Source organism: Morus notabilis, unplaced genomic scaffold (genome assembly GCF_000414095.1).
Source record: "Morus notabilis unplaced genomic scaffold, ASM41409v2 Scaffold886, whole genome shotgun sequence".
Classification (NCBI taxonomy): Eukaryota; Viridiplantae; Streptophyta; class Magnoliopsida; order Rosales; family Moraceae; genus Morus; species Morus notabilis.
Genome location: NW_010364655.1, coordinates 37,115 through 54,115, shown reverse-complemented (window position 1 = coordinate 54,115; position 17,001 = coordinate 37,115). Strand labels below are relative to the sequence as shown.

The 17,001-nt window shown below is 32.8% G+C and overlaps 1 protein-coding gene across 1 annotated transcript; it reads right to left on the bottom strand.

Moving 5' to 3' along the window:
• Positions 1–2,178: 2,178 nt before the first annotated feature.
• LOC21394298 lies at positions 2,179–6,036 on the bottom strand. Its single transcript, XM_010106888.2, has 8 exons — positions 5,593–6,036; positions 5,400–5,487; positions 4,081–4,166; positions 3,867–3,945; positions 3,627–3,686; positions 2,630–2,751; positions 2,448–2,519; positions 2,179–2,339 (listed from the first exon to the last, which is right to left on the bottom strand). The coding sequence occupies exons 1-8, from the start codon at positions 5,889–5,891 to the stop codon at positions 2,237–2,239; spliced, it is 909 nt and encodes a 302-aa protein (XP_010105190.1). The 5' UTR covers positions 5,892–6,036; the 3' UTR covers positions 2,179–2,236.
• Positions 6,037–17,001: the final 10,965 nt, after the last annotated feature.

The window sequence follows — 17,001 nt, the reverse complement described above, 5'->3', positions numbered from 1 at the left end:
GGATTTGGTTTAAAACAACAATTTCTCTACGTTTTACTCTTTGCGAAAATAGCGTCTTCTCAGATTTACCGTCTCTGTTAATTGAGCGTGGCAGGAATTTGCATTGATGTTCTCTTTTCATTGCACGTCTCTTTTTTATCGCTTTGGTTATATGATCATATCAACTTGTTACTTACATTCGAAATAATGCATGTGCTTCATGGCGCAGTCTGCATTTCACTTCAGTGGAGACGTACACTAAATTTTTTTTAATAAATTATTTTAGTAGGGACATATAAAAAAATATATTTATTTTAGTGGTGACATATATTATTTCAGTGGATGCTTAAGTGTAAAATTTTTAAAAGTAATATTTTTTTCAAAAAAATTTGAGCGGGGGGCCCCCACTGAGCTGTACTTAAATCAATCACTGTATGTGCTCACATGGGTGCCAAGTATTCTGGATTTGTATCATCGTTCATTTTACCAATTTAAGTTTTCACTTCCAATTTTGTTATAGCTAAAAGTTCTTATAAAAAGTCACATTTAATTTTTCTACTACAGTAAAACGCTTTCACATAAAATCACATATCAACTCGAATTGAAAACTCGAATTCGCGAACTGAACGAAAGCCTAAATATTGTTGAGGCATGAATTCCTGCACCCAATTTAAGTACCGTGTTTTCAAATATTTCACTTGCTCTCTTGATGGCGATATTTGAACAAAATCCCTCTTTAGAATTTGTATAAAGGAACTATTTTTCATTTCATTGATCCTCTAACAAGTTGTGTTCATTGTGCTCTCTTGTTACTGTTGAACACCTTTTAGCTTGACTATGGATTGAAGTGAATGTAAAGAGCTTTGTGGAATGATGCATTATTATTATTATTATCATTTAATTTTTGCATGGAAGGTTCAGAAGTTCACACAGTGATTGAATCAAGTTTTAATTATATAATGCAAAATGTGCTCTAGTGTTATCCTTCTTATCATTTACTCTTTTATGCCTTAAAAGCTTTTTCAATATCTAGGTGATATTTGGTTTTACATGCTGCCCTGACTTTTGTTAATTAATCCAAGAAAAAAATTAAAATGTAAGGAAGATGATAAGAAGTATAGCAGCTGAACACATTTTGCTTTTCGATTTGAACTGTAAAGCCTGAAAAGTGTGGTTTAAACTTGCAGTTCTAACTAGCGTTTGGATATGCAATTAAAGTGTACGTTTGAATAAATAATATAAGTTTGAAATTGTTTTTGAATGGGTGTTAAAAAGCTGAACCTTGAGGAAACAAAAAGTGGGGCTATGGTTATCACTACACATCTTTCTGTCATATTTGTATTTTTAATCTTACCCCCTTTTTGTTGGTAACTAGCTAAGTTTATAATTCTTTTGTATGAAGAGTTTATAAGAAACAGTACTAGCTTAATGAATATATCTACGTACTAAAAAATAATGGTCGTGTTTGGAATTGATTTTGCTTTCGTTTTTCACGTTTTTTGATAAAAAAAATGATAACGTTTCTAAAACGATGTTTGACGCAATAAAGACAAAAAACAGAAATGAAAACGATTTTTTAGTTTAGTGTAAAATGAGAGAGAAATGAAAAACGACTTTTAGTCATTTTTCATTTTTTATTTTTATTTTCTCATCTCTCAAGCAAAGAGAGAGAAAGAGAGATATTAATGAATTTTTTTACATTGAAATCAATCTCTTGATAAAACTACCAAACGTATTTTCAAAAATAATTTCTATCTGAGATTGAAAACGTTTTCATTTTCATTTTCATACAAAAAATAAAATCATTTTGAAACGAATTCCAAACACGTCCAAATAACTTGTGTACCCTAGTTTAAGATAGCTGTCGAATTTTGAAAATGAATCATTCACCTCTTAAATATATGAAATTAGTCAAAACATATTCTAAAGTAATGTAATTTCACAAATGGTCCTTTAATTATTGCTTTTGTGTCACCTTGCACTAAAGTTGATACAAAACAAAAATTCAATAGTCTGAGACAAGTTGACTTAAAACAAATTTTTTCACATGCACCCCTACTCTGCCTTCCAAAACATAGGATAGATACATGACATACGCGTACACGAGCTCTGAAAAAATTCTAAATTGAAATGGACAGTACCCCAAAAAAAAAAAAAAAAAAAAAAAAAAAAAAAAAAAAAAAAAGAAAAAACCCCAAAAAAAAAAAAAAAAAAAAAAAAAAAGAAGAAAAAGAAAACTATGATCCCGAAAAATAGGTCAGATCTTGAAGTACTTGTATCCATACTCGGGGTTTGTCATCCCTTCTTCCCAATCACCCATGCCACGACCGCCAAAGACTATCTGTTGGATTCCTAAATACCTACCAATGAGTATGACAATACAATATATAGCAATTACTAGTCAAGATTTGCAGACCTTTAAAAGAAATATCAAAGTGCACTTAACTGACAAAACTACGGTAACTCACTCTGAACTTAAGACTGTCAAGCAGTTGAGGAGCACATCAATGGCAAAATAATCTGATGTTCCGAGGTCAACCCTGCAAAACAATAGTAACAGGATTTTGAAAACTCTTCTGTGAAGAAGGATAAGTAGAAGAATTTTTAACATGATTTTAAACCAAAATGCAGAGAGTCCATCAGGCAATACCAAACACGGCCCCAGTTGTCCTGAAATTCAACGTCGCCGATATCATGGAATGACGAAGGCATCACTTTGAAACCCTTCTCTGCATCGTACAAGGGGTCGTAGTCCATAGACGAATTTGCCAGCTGCCAATACTTTCTATTACCATCTTTGAGCATTATAAATATGAGCATCACTGTAACAGGAATATCAGGGAAAAAAAAAGAGCTCCAAATAACGAGAACAATCCGTCTAATGTGTACGGTAACAACTTAGGCATTGACTACTTTTGTGGTGCTAAAGCTTTCTAGTAAAATGCCCAAGGAAAAGCAACTTTCTAACAAACTTTACAAATCAAGTTCTCTTTCTCCATTTAAGATAGTTACTTAGTGAAAGCTAATACAAAATTTCCCAACGATTAAGAACTCTAATAATTTCGTCGATAATCTAATCACAAGTTTAGCAATTAAGATGCCAAGTAAGATAGCACATAGATCAGTCAACATATGTTTGTACTGATATAATTCATGCTTCTAGGAAAAAAGGAAAGAAACCGGCAGGCTACAAGTTCTGCCATTGAAACTTGAGAAAACATCGTCATTACATGCTCGTTACTTTTAACCATGTGCATCATGCTAAGTAGATGAAATTTATTGCTACTTAGCCATCACTAGCTTTCAAGTGTCTTTTTCATGAAAATTGCAAATTATATCCCATAACAAATCACCGATTGGCCAAGTAAACCATGAAAGCCATCTTGTTGTTGCGACTATCTTAACAAGGAGCAACTCAAGTTATTCCTAAGAAGGCAATTTCTTTCCCAACATGCAAATTAATATCATGACCTAAACTTAGTCATCACAGGTTTACAGGCACGTGTAGCATATTATGTCATAGTATGAACGGACATAATGATAGAAACAAATTAGTGTTGATATCATAGAATATTGCTGCATAACTTTTTCAAAAACAGAAGCAGGAAAAAGTTTGATGTAAAAGAAGACAAGAAGAAAGGCCAAACCTGAAGGTTAGTAGAGTTGAAGGAACCCAAGCGGCCCATAACATACCACGACTGAATCACCTGCAAGTTTTCCTACAGTAAATGAACATGTCCTACAGAACGAATAATCCGAAGAAAAGCTCTAGCCATAAATCTAAACACAATTAGAAACCACGTTTCTTCGTCGTCTTCTTTAATATTTACCATCTAAGACGCTCATTGTAGCATGAACTGAAACTTAGCAGGAAAGGTTTCACTTACACTACCAATGAGATCAACATCTCGATCAGATGGTGATCCATATAGTTCAAACCATATATAGGAATCAACAGGGTTGAAGCTGTCAGCACCAAAAAGAAAAAGGTGATAGAATCAGAACTATAATTCATTACCTTGCACTCGACGAATTGAGACAAAGGCTTAAATAGATAAGAGAAGAATCAAATGAGTATGTTGTAGAGAGGAGGAAAATTACTCTCTAAAGCTGACTTTGAAAGAAAGAACCGAACCAGTTTTTGATTTTCGGAAGTCTCTACCCTTTTTCCGAACCCTTTCTTCAACCTGCAGCATATCTTCTAAAGCATCACAACGTCATCTCATAGAAAAGTTATTCTAATTTCAGATTCCTTCGATCAATTTAGTAGCAAACCAACCTCATTAAAAATGACATATCTGTGGAAAAATAGTAAAAAAAAAAAAACAAAACAAAAAGCCCAAAATTGAGGTCCTCAAGAGTAATTCCACAATATATGCCCCATCCACTACATTGGGATTGACTCGAATCTAAGACCTTGTTAAGGATAAGGAGCAACTTCACCAACCCACCAAATGACCTGCTGATAGTAATCGCATATTTAAAGGATTATACTTCAGATTTCTACAAATTAGTTACAATTGTTTAGGGATTGACTCTAGCATTGCATTTGGCTATTTTACGATGATCTAACAACTTCATTCAACCCCAAAAGAATATATCTTTGTATTTCAGTGGAAACATTCTGACTGAGACCTGTAAGTAGCTAAAGTCATTAACAAACCAAGTTCATCGTTGAATGGTGAAGTTGTAAGATGAAAAGAAAAGTAACTCAAAGGCACAAACCAGAAACAAAGTCGCATATATGTATTCATATATACAGACAAGCCTTCATGGAGTAAAATGTAGAAATAGAGGCAAAAGTAACCATAACTATGTAAATGTATAGCCAAAAAAAAAAAAAAAAAAAAAATAGACGCGTATGTTAGGGGTCGTTATATTCTTGCAAATATTTCCCCTCCTTTTTTTTTCATTGTTGACCTTGAATGGAGAACTCAATATATAAAAATATAACACCATATCAAATGCAAATCCTAATGCCAATTGTATATTTGATATTAAAAAGTATAATATGATATGTTATTTTTATTTGTGCACTAATACATAATGTTTTTTAAAATGCTAATTTTTTTTTTCTCATAATCATTAAACTTTAAAAGTTGTAAAAGTATACTTTTAATTTAAAAATAATTAGAAAATGCGAAATGTACAATAATTACACGAAAAAATAAACATTTCAACTAATACAAATAAAATGCCAAAATTTGTCATGTGCTGGACTTGCGGGTAAATTTAACACAATAAATAGTATTTTTTATACTCAAATATTAAATTTATAATTTATACATTAATTATAGCATTGTATTGTAGATGGAATAACCAACAAACTAATCAAAATAAAATAAATGACAAATTAGGAAAACAAAAAAAAAAAAAAAAAAACGGAAAAGAGGATAGAAAGAAAACCAAACAACACATACCTTCTTCCTCATAAGCTCAGGATTTCCAATGCTATCCCCAAGAACGGCTCTGAGCTCATCATCATCTTTGCACGCGTCTTCCAACACTCTGTAAAGAAAAAGAAACAAAAAACAAAAAACAAAATTTTTTCTCAAAAATATCAAAAAATATCATTTAAAAAAAAAAAAAAGATAAAGAAGGAAAAAGTGAGACTTTGCCCAAGTGGGATAGTTGTGGAGGCGATCGTATTCCCTTTTCCTCTTCTCTTCGCGAAGCTTGAGCAGCCTCCGCCCCCTCGCCGTCGTTCCAGAGCCTTTCGCCATTGCAGACCTCTCGCCGTCGTCATCTTTCGGAAGAGAAGCCGCGCACACAAACACAGGAGGCGGTGGCTTTCGCCGCGATAATATTGGAGATACGAACAGAGATTGGAACGGCGGCGTATTTGCCTTGTCCCATTGGCCCCAACAGCAGCAAGATGAAGAAGAAGAAGGTGTTCCAGTGTTTATGTACATCGGTGGTATTTTCCAAATTCCGCTTTTATTTATTTATTTATTTTTTTGGGTAGAAGGAGCAGAAAAGAGAACTAAGAAGTGTTTGCAGTCGCTCTTATTCGACTGTTTGTTCCCATGGACTCCTCTTCTCGAGCTTTGTACATAATGCTTGTCTGTACTCTGTATTACATAATCATCTAATTTATCCTCGTCCTAAATATCAGATTTTTTTTTTCTTTATTTTGTTTAAACAGTAATTTTTTATTTTAAAGAATTTTTATTTATTTATCATCATTACTAAAAGTATTAACGCATGAATCTCTTCTCTCTTCTTAAAAAGAGAGAATAAGCTCGTTTTTTAGAGCTTTTCTTTTCTTTTTTTTATAGCTTTTTTTCCTTCTTTTTTCATGTTTTTCTTTTTTTTTTCTTTTTTTTTCCTCCTTTATTTTGTTATTGCATCATCTAACCTTTAATTTTTATATATTTTAAAATATTTTATTTTAAAATATTTTTTTATAATTATTTAAAATATAATTTTATTTAATTACTCTGTTAAATTAATTTATTCTCAAATATATTCTTACATTAACATATTTTATCTGTGATCCTCATAAATTACAGGTTCAGTTGCAAAATATATCTACAGTTTATCTCTCTTACTTTTTTTTTGTCTTTACTTCATATATTTTTTCGCGCTTTTGTCTCTATTTCTTTTATCTTTTTTTCTCTCTCCCTTTTTTCCCTCAGTGATTTGCATAACCGTTATTCTAAATAAGTTACCCACGCAAAGCACGCGTTTGACTAGTCATGAGCAAAAAGGGAGAAATTTATGGGTGTTCAAATCGGCAAAAGAATCTAATTTAAATCACAACAAAACGGAATTGTTTGTTAAGAATAATGTCCTTAAAGTATGAGATGTAATAAAAATATTTATTATTTAATTAATAAAATAGTTTATTCATTATTTATGTGCATGTATTATTGAATATTTTATGAATATCATTAAAAATTCCGTGATTATTTATTTGACCTTAAATATTATATATAAGTGTTATATACGAGATGATAGTATTTAAGGATGATAATCGAAATATGTTCGTAATGAATTTAATTAAAGTTACGAAATCTTTAATTAAAATATTACTAATACACTTCATTCTCATAAGAATGAAATGGTGTTATCCACATCATTAATATACATGGTTGTTGAATGAGTGTATTATGCATTATAAGATTATGTAGAACTGGGACACAGACACAATTTGATTTTATGATAATTTTCATTAATTATAGAAAATCAAATTTTGAGTCCACCGATGGTCATATATGGAATGATCTTAATCCTGAGTTATTAGTAAACTCCTATTTATGGATTCGTGTTTTTTTTTTACTTACTCGGTATGGATTTCGAGATCCTAAATTCTATTCCTTGTATATAGGAAACATGATTAAATGAATAGTCGGGAATGATAATATATGAGGTGGAATCCATTCCTTCTTCTTTAAAGAAGTTGTTAAATAATTCTCTTGAGAATTGATTCGGTACTTGAATAAGTAATGACCTCTTATTCATGAATGTGTTTTATGAATATACTATTCATTAGAGTATTAAAGGTACTCAATGATAAAATGTAATTAGAGACGTTAACAGATTTTACCTAGTTCTAATTATGAATTATTTACGGAGGATTGATCTATATGTAGTGATTATATCAAATAGACACTTCAAGTTTCTGAAGTCACTTATGTCTATAATTTCAAGAGTGCAATTCCAAGCTTTTAGTCGAGTAACTTTTAGAATTAATAGAATTAACTAATTAATTAAAGAGTTTAATTAATTATTAATTTTATTGGAGCTCAGAATTATAGGTTCATGAGTCACTGCGTCGTCTTTGTAATATTTGTAAGACAAGGTGAATTATTGGGATTTAATATCACTCAAAATAAATAATGAGATTATTTAATTAAATTAATTTTAGAACACATTGTGGTGGGACCACAGAAGGCTACATGCTCGAGCATAGGGAGGTGTTGGCGCTTGGCATAGGGTGAATCCTACCGGGATTCAGTTGCTTGTTCTCCAAGGTATCCGATGTACTTGTTTGCCAAGTTTTACAATCAAATTCAAAAAGGAAAGTAAAGTTTGACTTTATTTAAATTTGAATTTGAGCTAAAATTAGAAACTGGATTAAGGAGGAATTTTTTCTCTATCCTGTCTGTTATTTGCGCCAACCTGAGGGAGGTCTCCCTGTGGTGTGACTGGCGGTATAATATATGGGAAGGGAGAATTTTGTTTCTAAAATTAAATGGAAAATTGTATTTTAAATGTGATTTAAAATAGCCAATTTTCTATTGCTTTGTCTTCAAGTTAAAGTAAATGGGTCTTCCTAGTGTTTTATAAATATGAGACAATAGAAAATTAGAGAACAAAATGTTTGCTCTAAAAAATTCCATAGGTGGCCGAATTTTAAGAGAAGAAAAGTTCTTCTAATTCCTAGTTACTTCCCGTGCATGCGTTGATAGTGAAGTATTACAAATTAGCAAGTGATCAAATCTGATAGTTCGATATTAGAGCCAACATTTTACGTCTTGCATATTTCAAGGACTAGACGAGAAAGATTAGGATTTTTCTGAGAATGCTTGGAGCAAGGACTGTTCGTGGTCAAAGACCTCAAGTTATCCGCCTAATTGTTCGCTAAGTATCTATTTATTATTGCATAAATTAATATATTCTATAGAGTATTCAAAAGTTTTATTAAAATTTTTGTCATACATGGCCCGCACATATACACTTCCGCATTCGAAAAAGTTTTGGAAACTAACAAGAAGTGCTATTTATTCTCGACTTTCCCCTAGGGTTTTCATCGTTTCTTTTGTGCGTTACAACTAGTTTGAGTGGGAGGGTCGAAATCCGGCCCCCACCTTGGGGTGGGCCGTGAGATTCCCGGCCTTGGAGATGGGTCTTAGGGCGCACGGATGCTTGGTTGAGGATGATGGGTAATGGAAGTCAAATCCCTACTGGGGTGGGTTTCGGTGTTATTGGGAACGACAGAGGTCGCGCCTTCAGCCACTATTTGGGGGAGCATGGACGTCAGGATGGGACTACAATTTGGAGGATTTGGTCCTCTAGGCACCATGTCGCCTCTAGTCCAGTGCAAGGTTCGTTAGGGTATCCGCGATAATGCTGCGTGCCTTCCACTCATCGATAGATTTGATTTTCGTCCGTGACCCTCTCCTTTTCTCGCAGTGCTGCCTTTTTTGGTCTACTTGGACTTAGGAGGCATCCTGTTATTGAAGGCTTCGTCATGTGTTTTGAGACCCTTTTATTTTTAGTTTTTGTTTGGATCTAATAAAGGCGATGTTTTTGCTAAGTTTATGTATTGTAATCATGGAGGTGGGTTTTCCACATACCGAGATTATTTATGTGTCCCACCTGTCTCAGTTGGTTATCAACAGTGTGTGTGTTTGTTTATATCTAGATTTGTTTCTAGTCTCTGTCGCTTATGTCTCTAGTATTAGGGATTTGGTCTCGGTTGACTAGTTTTATTCATCGACTGTAGTGGTTCTTGTTAATGAGCCTTGGTCGCACTTTGTTCGTGTTGAGTAGGTCTTTCCCCATTGGGTCTTAACACTTGTGTTCACCCTTGTGCTTCATCCGTCTTCACTGTGGATCCAGTTAATGTTTAGGGTCCAATTCCCTTGTAAGTTGTGGTCATTTATAACTATTTGTATAATTTGTTAATTTATTAATGATATTTTTTGTTCAAAAAAAGCTTAATATTATCCTTTTGTCGATTAGTATTAACAATATGTAATAAAAGGTTTTTAGCACAATTATTCCCTTAACTCTTATTGTGTTTAGCAAATTACCCTTCAAACTTTTAATTTTGACAAGCAACCCTCAAACTTGTAAATTTATTGTAATGTGCTATATTTCCACTAAATTTGTTCAGATTTTTTTATTAGTTTTAAGGCATTAAAACTTGAGAATTTAAAAATTTGTGTTTCATTTAAATTGGGATGTTAGAATTTTTCGTCAAACGTGCTTTTTGAACACTAAATTAATACAATCACCTCCAAAGTTGTACAAATTGCACATTTTATAAGTTGAGGGGGAAACTTGACAAAATTAAAAGTTCATAAAGTAAATTGCTAAAATCGTACAAGTTCGAGGGTAAATCTAAAAAATACCCCATTAATAAAACCCTAACCTCCGCTTATTATCTTCCCTCTCCCATTCCCATCTCAAAATATTGTAAACACTTTTATTCTTAACCTTAAACAGTCCAAACCAAACCATCGTTGAGTCGAAACAAAACTATTTTGAAAACACTGCCAAATGGGCTACCTGTAAAAATTTTAAAACAAAAAACTATGAATAGTTAACCCCACTACTACCTCTAACCTTCATATTATGCTTATTCCAAACCTCTTAAACCCTTGAATCTGAGCTTTAACTTTTATCTTGTTGTGAATGGAGTTTTAAAAACATGAAATGTATGTTGGATATTTATTATTTAATTAATAAAAGAGATTTTTTTATTATTTTATGTGCATATCTTATTGAATACTTTATGAATATCATTAAAAATTTCGTGATTATTTATGTAACCTTAAATATTATATAGAAGTATTATATGTGAGAGGATAATATTTAAAGATAATAATTAGAATATGTGTGTAATGAATTTAATTAAAGTTTAACAATTTTTAATTAAAACATTATTAATACATGTCATTCCCATTAAGAATGGAACGATGTTATCCACATTGTTAATATGGAGAGATATTGAATGAGTGTATTATGCATATTAAGATTATGTAGAATTAGGACATAAACGTGATTTGAGTTTCTGATAATTTCCATTAAGTATAGAAATTCAAATCAAGTCTACTGATGGTCATGTAGAGAATGATCTTAGTCCTGAGTTATTAGCATACTTACATTTATAGATTTGTGTCTTCTAACTTATTCGGTATGGATTTTGAAATTAGAAATCCTATTTCTTGTATCTTGGAGCATGATGAAATAGGTAGACGAAAATGTTAATATACGAGATTGAATCTATTCCTTCTAATTGAAGAAGTAGAGAAATAATTTCCTTTAGGGTTGATTCAGTACTTGTAAGTAATGAACTCATATTCTTTGATGTGTTTTATAAGTATACTATTCATTAGAGAATAAATGGTACTCAAGGAAAAAGACGTAATTAGAGAGGTTAACGATTTCACCTAACTCTAATTATGAATTATTTAGCGAGGATTGATATATATGTAGTGACTATATTAAATAGACACTTCAAGTTCTTAAAAGTAAATTATATCTATGTTTTCGAGAGTGCAATTCCAAGTTTATAGTGGAGTCACTTTTATAATTAATATAATTAGTTAATTAATTATTAAGAATTCAAGTTATCAGTCTAATCATTCGGTAAGTAAATTAATAAATTAAATACATTAATTTGTTCATGTATAAATTAATATATTCTACAGAGTGTTTAAAAAATTTTACAAAATCTTTTGTTATACACAATCCATACTGATAGTTTCCACACCTGAAATCCTTTTGGAAACAAACAATTGCTATCAGAGCCAAGTTTATAGACTATATTAATTTATACTCTGATTATGCGATAATCTATATTTATATTAAATATGTGATATTTAATTATACATGTATGTGACGGGTATGTACTTTGCATTATGCATGTTTTATTTATTTTTTTTGTTCATGTGATAAATGGAATGAATGCATGAATGTATAGATGAATGCTTTTGGTCTTTAATTATATGGCTCTATAGATCGGTTACATTTTTTTTAATTTTTTTAATTCAATTAGCAAATTTTTAAACCTTCAAGTATAGGAATTATTATAACTCTAGAATTAGGGATATTATTTTTCTCCCAACATCCGCGCGTCCCTACATCCCTACGTCCATGCACCCATGTGCCCCTATTTCCCTGCACCATCTGAGAGTCTCAAAGCCTTGCGCCCCTGCGAACAAGCACAACCGCACACCTTGCGCACGCCTCCCACTATGCACCCCTTCGACCTGCTCACCCCGCATGCCCCGTGCTCCCTTATTGTTCGTTCAATTTTTTTTTTCCAGAATTGTTCCAGGAAGAAATGAAAGGTACCTGACCTGATGATGAATACATTTGAAGAACCGAAGAAATTTTGAAAACCTATTGAATGTAATGGGAATTAAAAATTATTGTAATTTAATTTATTATTTATTCGATTGGATTGTAATTTTTAAATATCCATATGACTCAGTCAAAATGCCATCTCAATAGCCAATTGCCTAAATTTATATTTTATGTTGATAATTATATGATATATGTCCATGAATATAACATGTCATTTTAGACTTAGTGTGCCTACTCATATGTTTATAACATGTCATGCATACACTAGCATATTATTATTTACTTTAATTTGTTAAAAGAGTTTTGAAAAATAAAATAAAATTTATGCACCAAATTAATTTAATAAGATTAAATTAATTATAGTTGCAATTTTGATTTGCAAAAAAAAAAATATCATTATGTGAAATTTAATTTAAAAGTTAAACTTTAGAATTTCGCATATCTGATAAAATAAATTATTTATTTTATTAGAGTCTGAAAAACATGAGATGATTTTTAAATAAATACATATTTACAAAATATTAAGTGGGAGAGGGTTGTATGAAAGTACGACCCACTGGTCTCCACCGTTAGTTAACTACTGTGAGATTCGGAAAGGCGCTTCACGGAGGCATTCATTTCATCCTCTCTACGGAAAGTGTCTATTCTAAATCGATACCAAGGTTTGTTAGCATTTATGCCCTTAGGAATAAGTGTAACAATGCTTTTGAGACATTTTAATTATTAATAAAGATTTATTTATTTTATATATCTATGTATTGTCATCTTTAAGTTCATAATAGTTGAATGTATGATAAGAAAACTAGAAGTCTGAGACTGTCATTCTAAGTCATTAGATCGGGCATGTAATGAGAAGAACAAGAATCTAAAGATGATAGTCTAAAGAATATGATCCACAATCCAGGGAATAATATGATATGCAGTTGGAGGTGGGACTCTATGAGTATATACATTGATATAGTTCCTAGTGGTGAAATGTATATTGGATCGGATCAAAGTTGAATTGTTTTAAGGGTAAATTTCAATAATAGCACTCCTAAATAAATTATTATTATTTTGAGCACCATTTTGGTGTACTTTCACAATTAGCATTGCCATGTCAGTAAAAGTGGGACCATGCCGTTTATACTTGAGTTAAAATGACAATTGTGCCCCACTTCATTTTTGAAGCCTTGAATATATTTTGAAGCCTTATAAAATTCAAATATTCAAGGTAGAGAAGAGGAGGAGAAAGAACGTGGGTGTGCACAGAGACCAAGAAACCCCAACAACCACCACCGTCTACCACCTTGAGCACCGACAAACCCACGACAGTGAGAACCCATAATAGCGAACACCCACGCAGCGAGAACCCACGAACCCAGAATCAGACGATGAGAACCCACGAACCTCGCCAGAGAAATCAATGCCTAACCCATAAGCACGAACCGAGGAAACCTCACCCTCCTAACATTCTTCGCTGGAGAAATCAATCACGAAACAGATGAGGTCAATGGCGGATTCCGAGACAAAAGTGAAAACTTTGTTGGTTTTTCTTGTTTAGTTGTTTTTTTTTTCTTAGGTATTTAGAGAAATCAATCACGAAACAGACGAGGTCAATGGCGGATTCCGAGACAAAAGTGAAAACTTTGTTGGTTTTTCTTGTTTAGTTGTTTTTTTTTTCTTAGGTATTTTTTTTTTCTTTTACCATTTTTTGTCATCTTAGAAGAAGAGAAAGGCTTTGGAGGGGGAGATAAAAGTAGATAAGGTTAGTTATTTGAAATTTTTTATTGTCATTGTGCTCCTTATTTGGTCTGTGACTCTGCCTGATGGGCGATCATATCATTATGACCGGTCGGTAATTGTGTTATGATCGGTCATAAGACAGGCACATCGTGCGGTCATAGTACTATGACTGATGGTCATAATTCTAGGGCCGGCCATCAGGCATGCAGGCTCATAGTGTGACTGCCTGACTTATGAGCCTGCGGTCATAGCATTATGACCGTCGGTCATAGTACTGTGACCGCACTATGTGACTGCCTTATGAGCAGCTATAAGTCATAACACTATGAGCGAGCTTGCATGATGGGCGGTCATAGAATTATGACCGTCGGTCATAGTACTATGGCTGCCCAATGGTCAGACTCTTAGTGTGCTACTCATAGTACTTTGGTTAACAACTTTGTTTGCTTTTCTTGTTTTTTTTATTTATTGTTTTTTTTTACCATTTTTTGTCATCCTAGAAGAAAAGAAAGGCTTTGGAGGAAGGGATACCGTTGATAGAATGTGACATCATAGTCAGACGATATCTTCACTGGAGCTTCCCTGTCTTCAACAACATATGTTAAGGATAAACTTTTTTCTTGTGGCCGAATTCCAAGCATATTTCTCACCAAATCTATAAGACCAATATAAGTTGTATTGGTGGGGACCAATATCCCCTTTATTTCACAATTGACGTATCTTGAAGTGCGGTTCCAATGTCCATTGTACTTGATGAAGACGTTCAATCCAGTAACCATTCCAAAATAATTTTCAAAATAATAACTGTTAATCAACATGCAATTATTTCTAGTCGTCATCGAGTCATTAGAAATGGTCAATCATAACACTATGTAATGGCCGGTCATAAGGCAGTCATAGTGTGTCAGTCATAACACTATGGGTCATTTCAGACATAATATTATGACCGGATGATCATATCACTATGACTGCCTTATGGCTAGTCATAATAATATGACCAGACTATGACCGAACATTTTGACTCATACTGTTATAATTTGACTCATAGACAATGACTCATATTATTATGACTGACTGGTCATAGTATTATGACCGGACATATAACACTATGCGTCATAATACTATGACTCCCAAGGTCAACTATGTCTTTAACGTGTTGGTTGTTACAATCAATTTATATATCAGTTATAAACCATCCAAAATCACAAATTGACGAAGGATATTTTCAATTCCTATCACATTAAGTTTAACGCAGTCATTTTTTTCCAGTTCTATATACTAAGTCTCCCGAAAAATAAATTTAAAAAGAAAAAAACAAAAGAAAAACAAAAAAAAATTGTGCACCAACCTCGATCTGGTGCACAACTAGAGTATTGGCGATGAGGGAATGATGGCATAGGGAAGAGAGAGACCGAGTAGAAAGAGAGACCAAACTCGAGAGAGAGAGAGAGAGATAGAGAGAGAGAAGGAAAGAGCTGAAAATGGGGTGTAGAGAGAGAGAGAGAGAGAGAGAATGGGCGGGAGAGAGTTGGGAGTCTCTTTTAGGTACTTTTAATGGATAATTTTGACCTAAGTGGTATAGAAGTCATTTTACCCTCACACTGCTGACATGGCGATGCTAACTGTGAAAGTATACAAAAGTGGTGCTAAAATTTATAATAATTTATTCAGGAGTGCTATTATTGAAATTTACCATTGTTTTAATTAATAATTCTGTTTGAATAAAACAATTCACTTTTGACAAATTATATGTGGTCATCTAAATCGGAGATGAATAATGAACACGTATGCTTGACTTGTATCATTTGATGTACCAAAGGGAGACATTATGACATTATGTAAAGGTACGCTTACCAGTACATTGGAGGTACAACTCTTGTGTGCGTAGATTTATTATTCATAGATAGAGAATCCATAACTCCTATAAAGAGTCAATGATATCTACTTATGACATTATCCGGGGATTGGAAAATACGTACGCTCAGCCATTAGACTACTTTATGTTATCTAATGATTTACTATTTGTATTTGTATGAATAGTGGTTTTTCTGATAAAGTGGTAATGGAACAGAAGATAAATATAATCGGGAAGATAAAACGGAACTTAACCTTAAGTTGATTATGGATATCCTATGGGGATGACACACTAATGTATTGAGTCGTGGATGAAAGCTATTCGGTGCTTTATAAATATACTATATGGATCGATAGTGCAGCTCTAGGCTTGTAGTGGAGTAGCGCTAGAGTTTATAATCATGTGATGAACTTGTAGGTTAACAAGTACTGCCGTGATTATAGGAGTTTGATCTATATATCTCCATCAGGTCCGTTTGCTAGCTCATATAATTTCCTCATATGATATGGCGTATTTCCTACATATTGGTAACTTATGTTATTTCTGCTAAAGGTGCAAAGTTAATGTGAGATCGGTTGTTAATTTATGAGTAATTTATTGGGTGAATTAATTGATAAATTAATTCTAGCTAAGTTGGTTGAATTATTATTTTGAGTTTTATTTAATATGGGAAGACTATTATATGATTGTTTTAATCAGATAACTTCTATATTGGGTTATTTGAATCAAAACTGAAGCTCTGTGCAAGTTTCTCATATTAAATAACTTGAGAAACAAGTTTCCCAAAATAGGTACCGGTCGACTGGTGAAAAGTACACTGTTCGTACCAGTCGACTGGTGGTAACGTGCAGAGACCCACTGACATGAAAAAACTGACTCTGTATGCAAGATTGACTTTGGAAAATCTAATTGTTGCAGGAATATGACTTACTGGACTCTATAAATAGCCCAGTAAGTCTCATTATTCATTAGATCACTTGAGAGACTTTTTGGTGGCTATTAGTAAAGGTTCTTGAGAGGAAAAATTATTTAAATCTCAAGAATGATTTTTCCTTTAACTCTCTTGTGGTTGGACGGAGTTCAAGAATACCAAAGGGAGATTGAACGACGTGCGCCCCCTCGTACTCCAACTATGGAAACGAGAATAGCAAAGAAGTCCAGTTGGTTGAGGCTCTTCCGGTTGCTATTTGGAACGCTTTGATTTGTCAGACATGCTGTTTCCATAATCTCTAAAGGTATGATTTAGATTTCTAGTATTTATGTTATATAGCGTGATGAACATGTTCTTGGTTGGCTTTCGCATTGATTAAAAAATTTTAAAATTTCACTGCACACTCGATGCCGTTTTTCCAACAATAAAAATGGTCATTGGAAGATAAACTGCAAGAAGTATCTTGAGG

What these genes read in the sequence shown, in the direction of transcription:
- LOC21394298 (XM_010106888.2), bottom strand. Translation starts at nt 5,891, where the DNA reads ATGTACATAAACACTGGAACACCTTCTTCTTCTTCATCTTGCTGCTGT. An exon ending in ATGTTGATCTCATTGGTAGT is followed by an intron (nt 3,687 to 3,866) that starts GTAAGTGAAACC and finishes GAAAACTTGCAG; the next exon opens with GTGATTCAGTCGTGGTATGT. An exon ending in TCAACTCTACTAACCTTCAG is followed by an intron (nt 2,752 to 3,626) that starts GTTTGGCCTTTC and finishes AAGTATTGGCAG; the next exon opens with CTGGCAAATTCGTCTATGGA.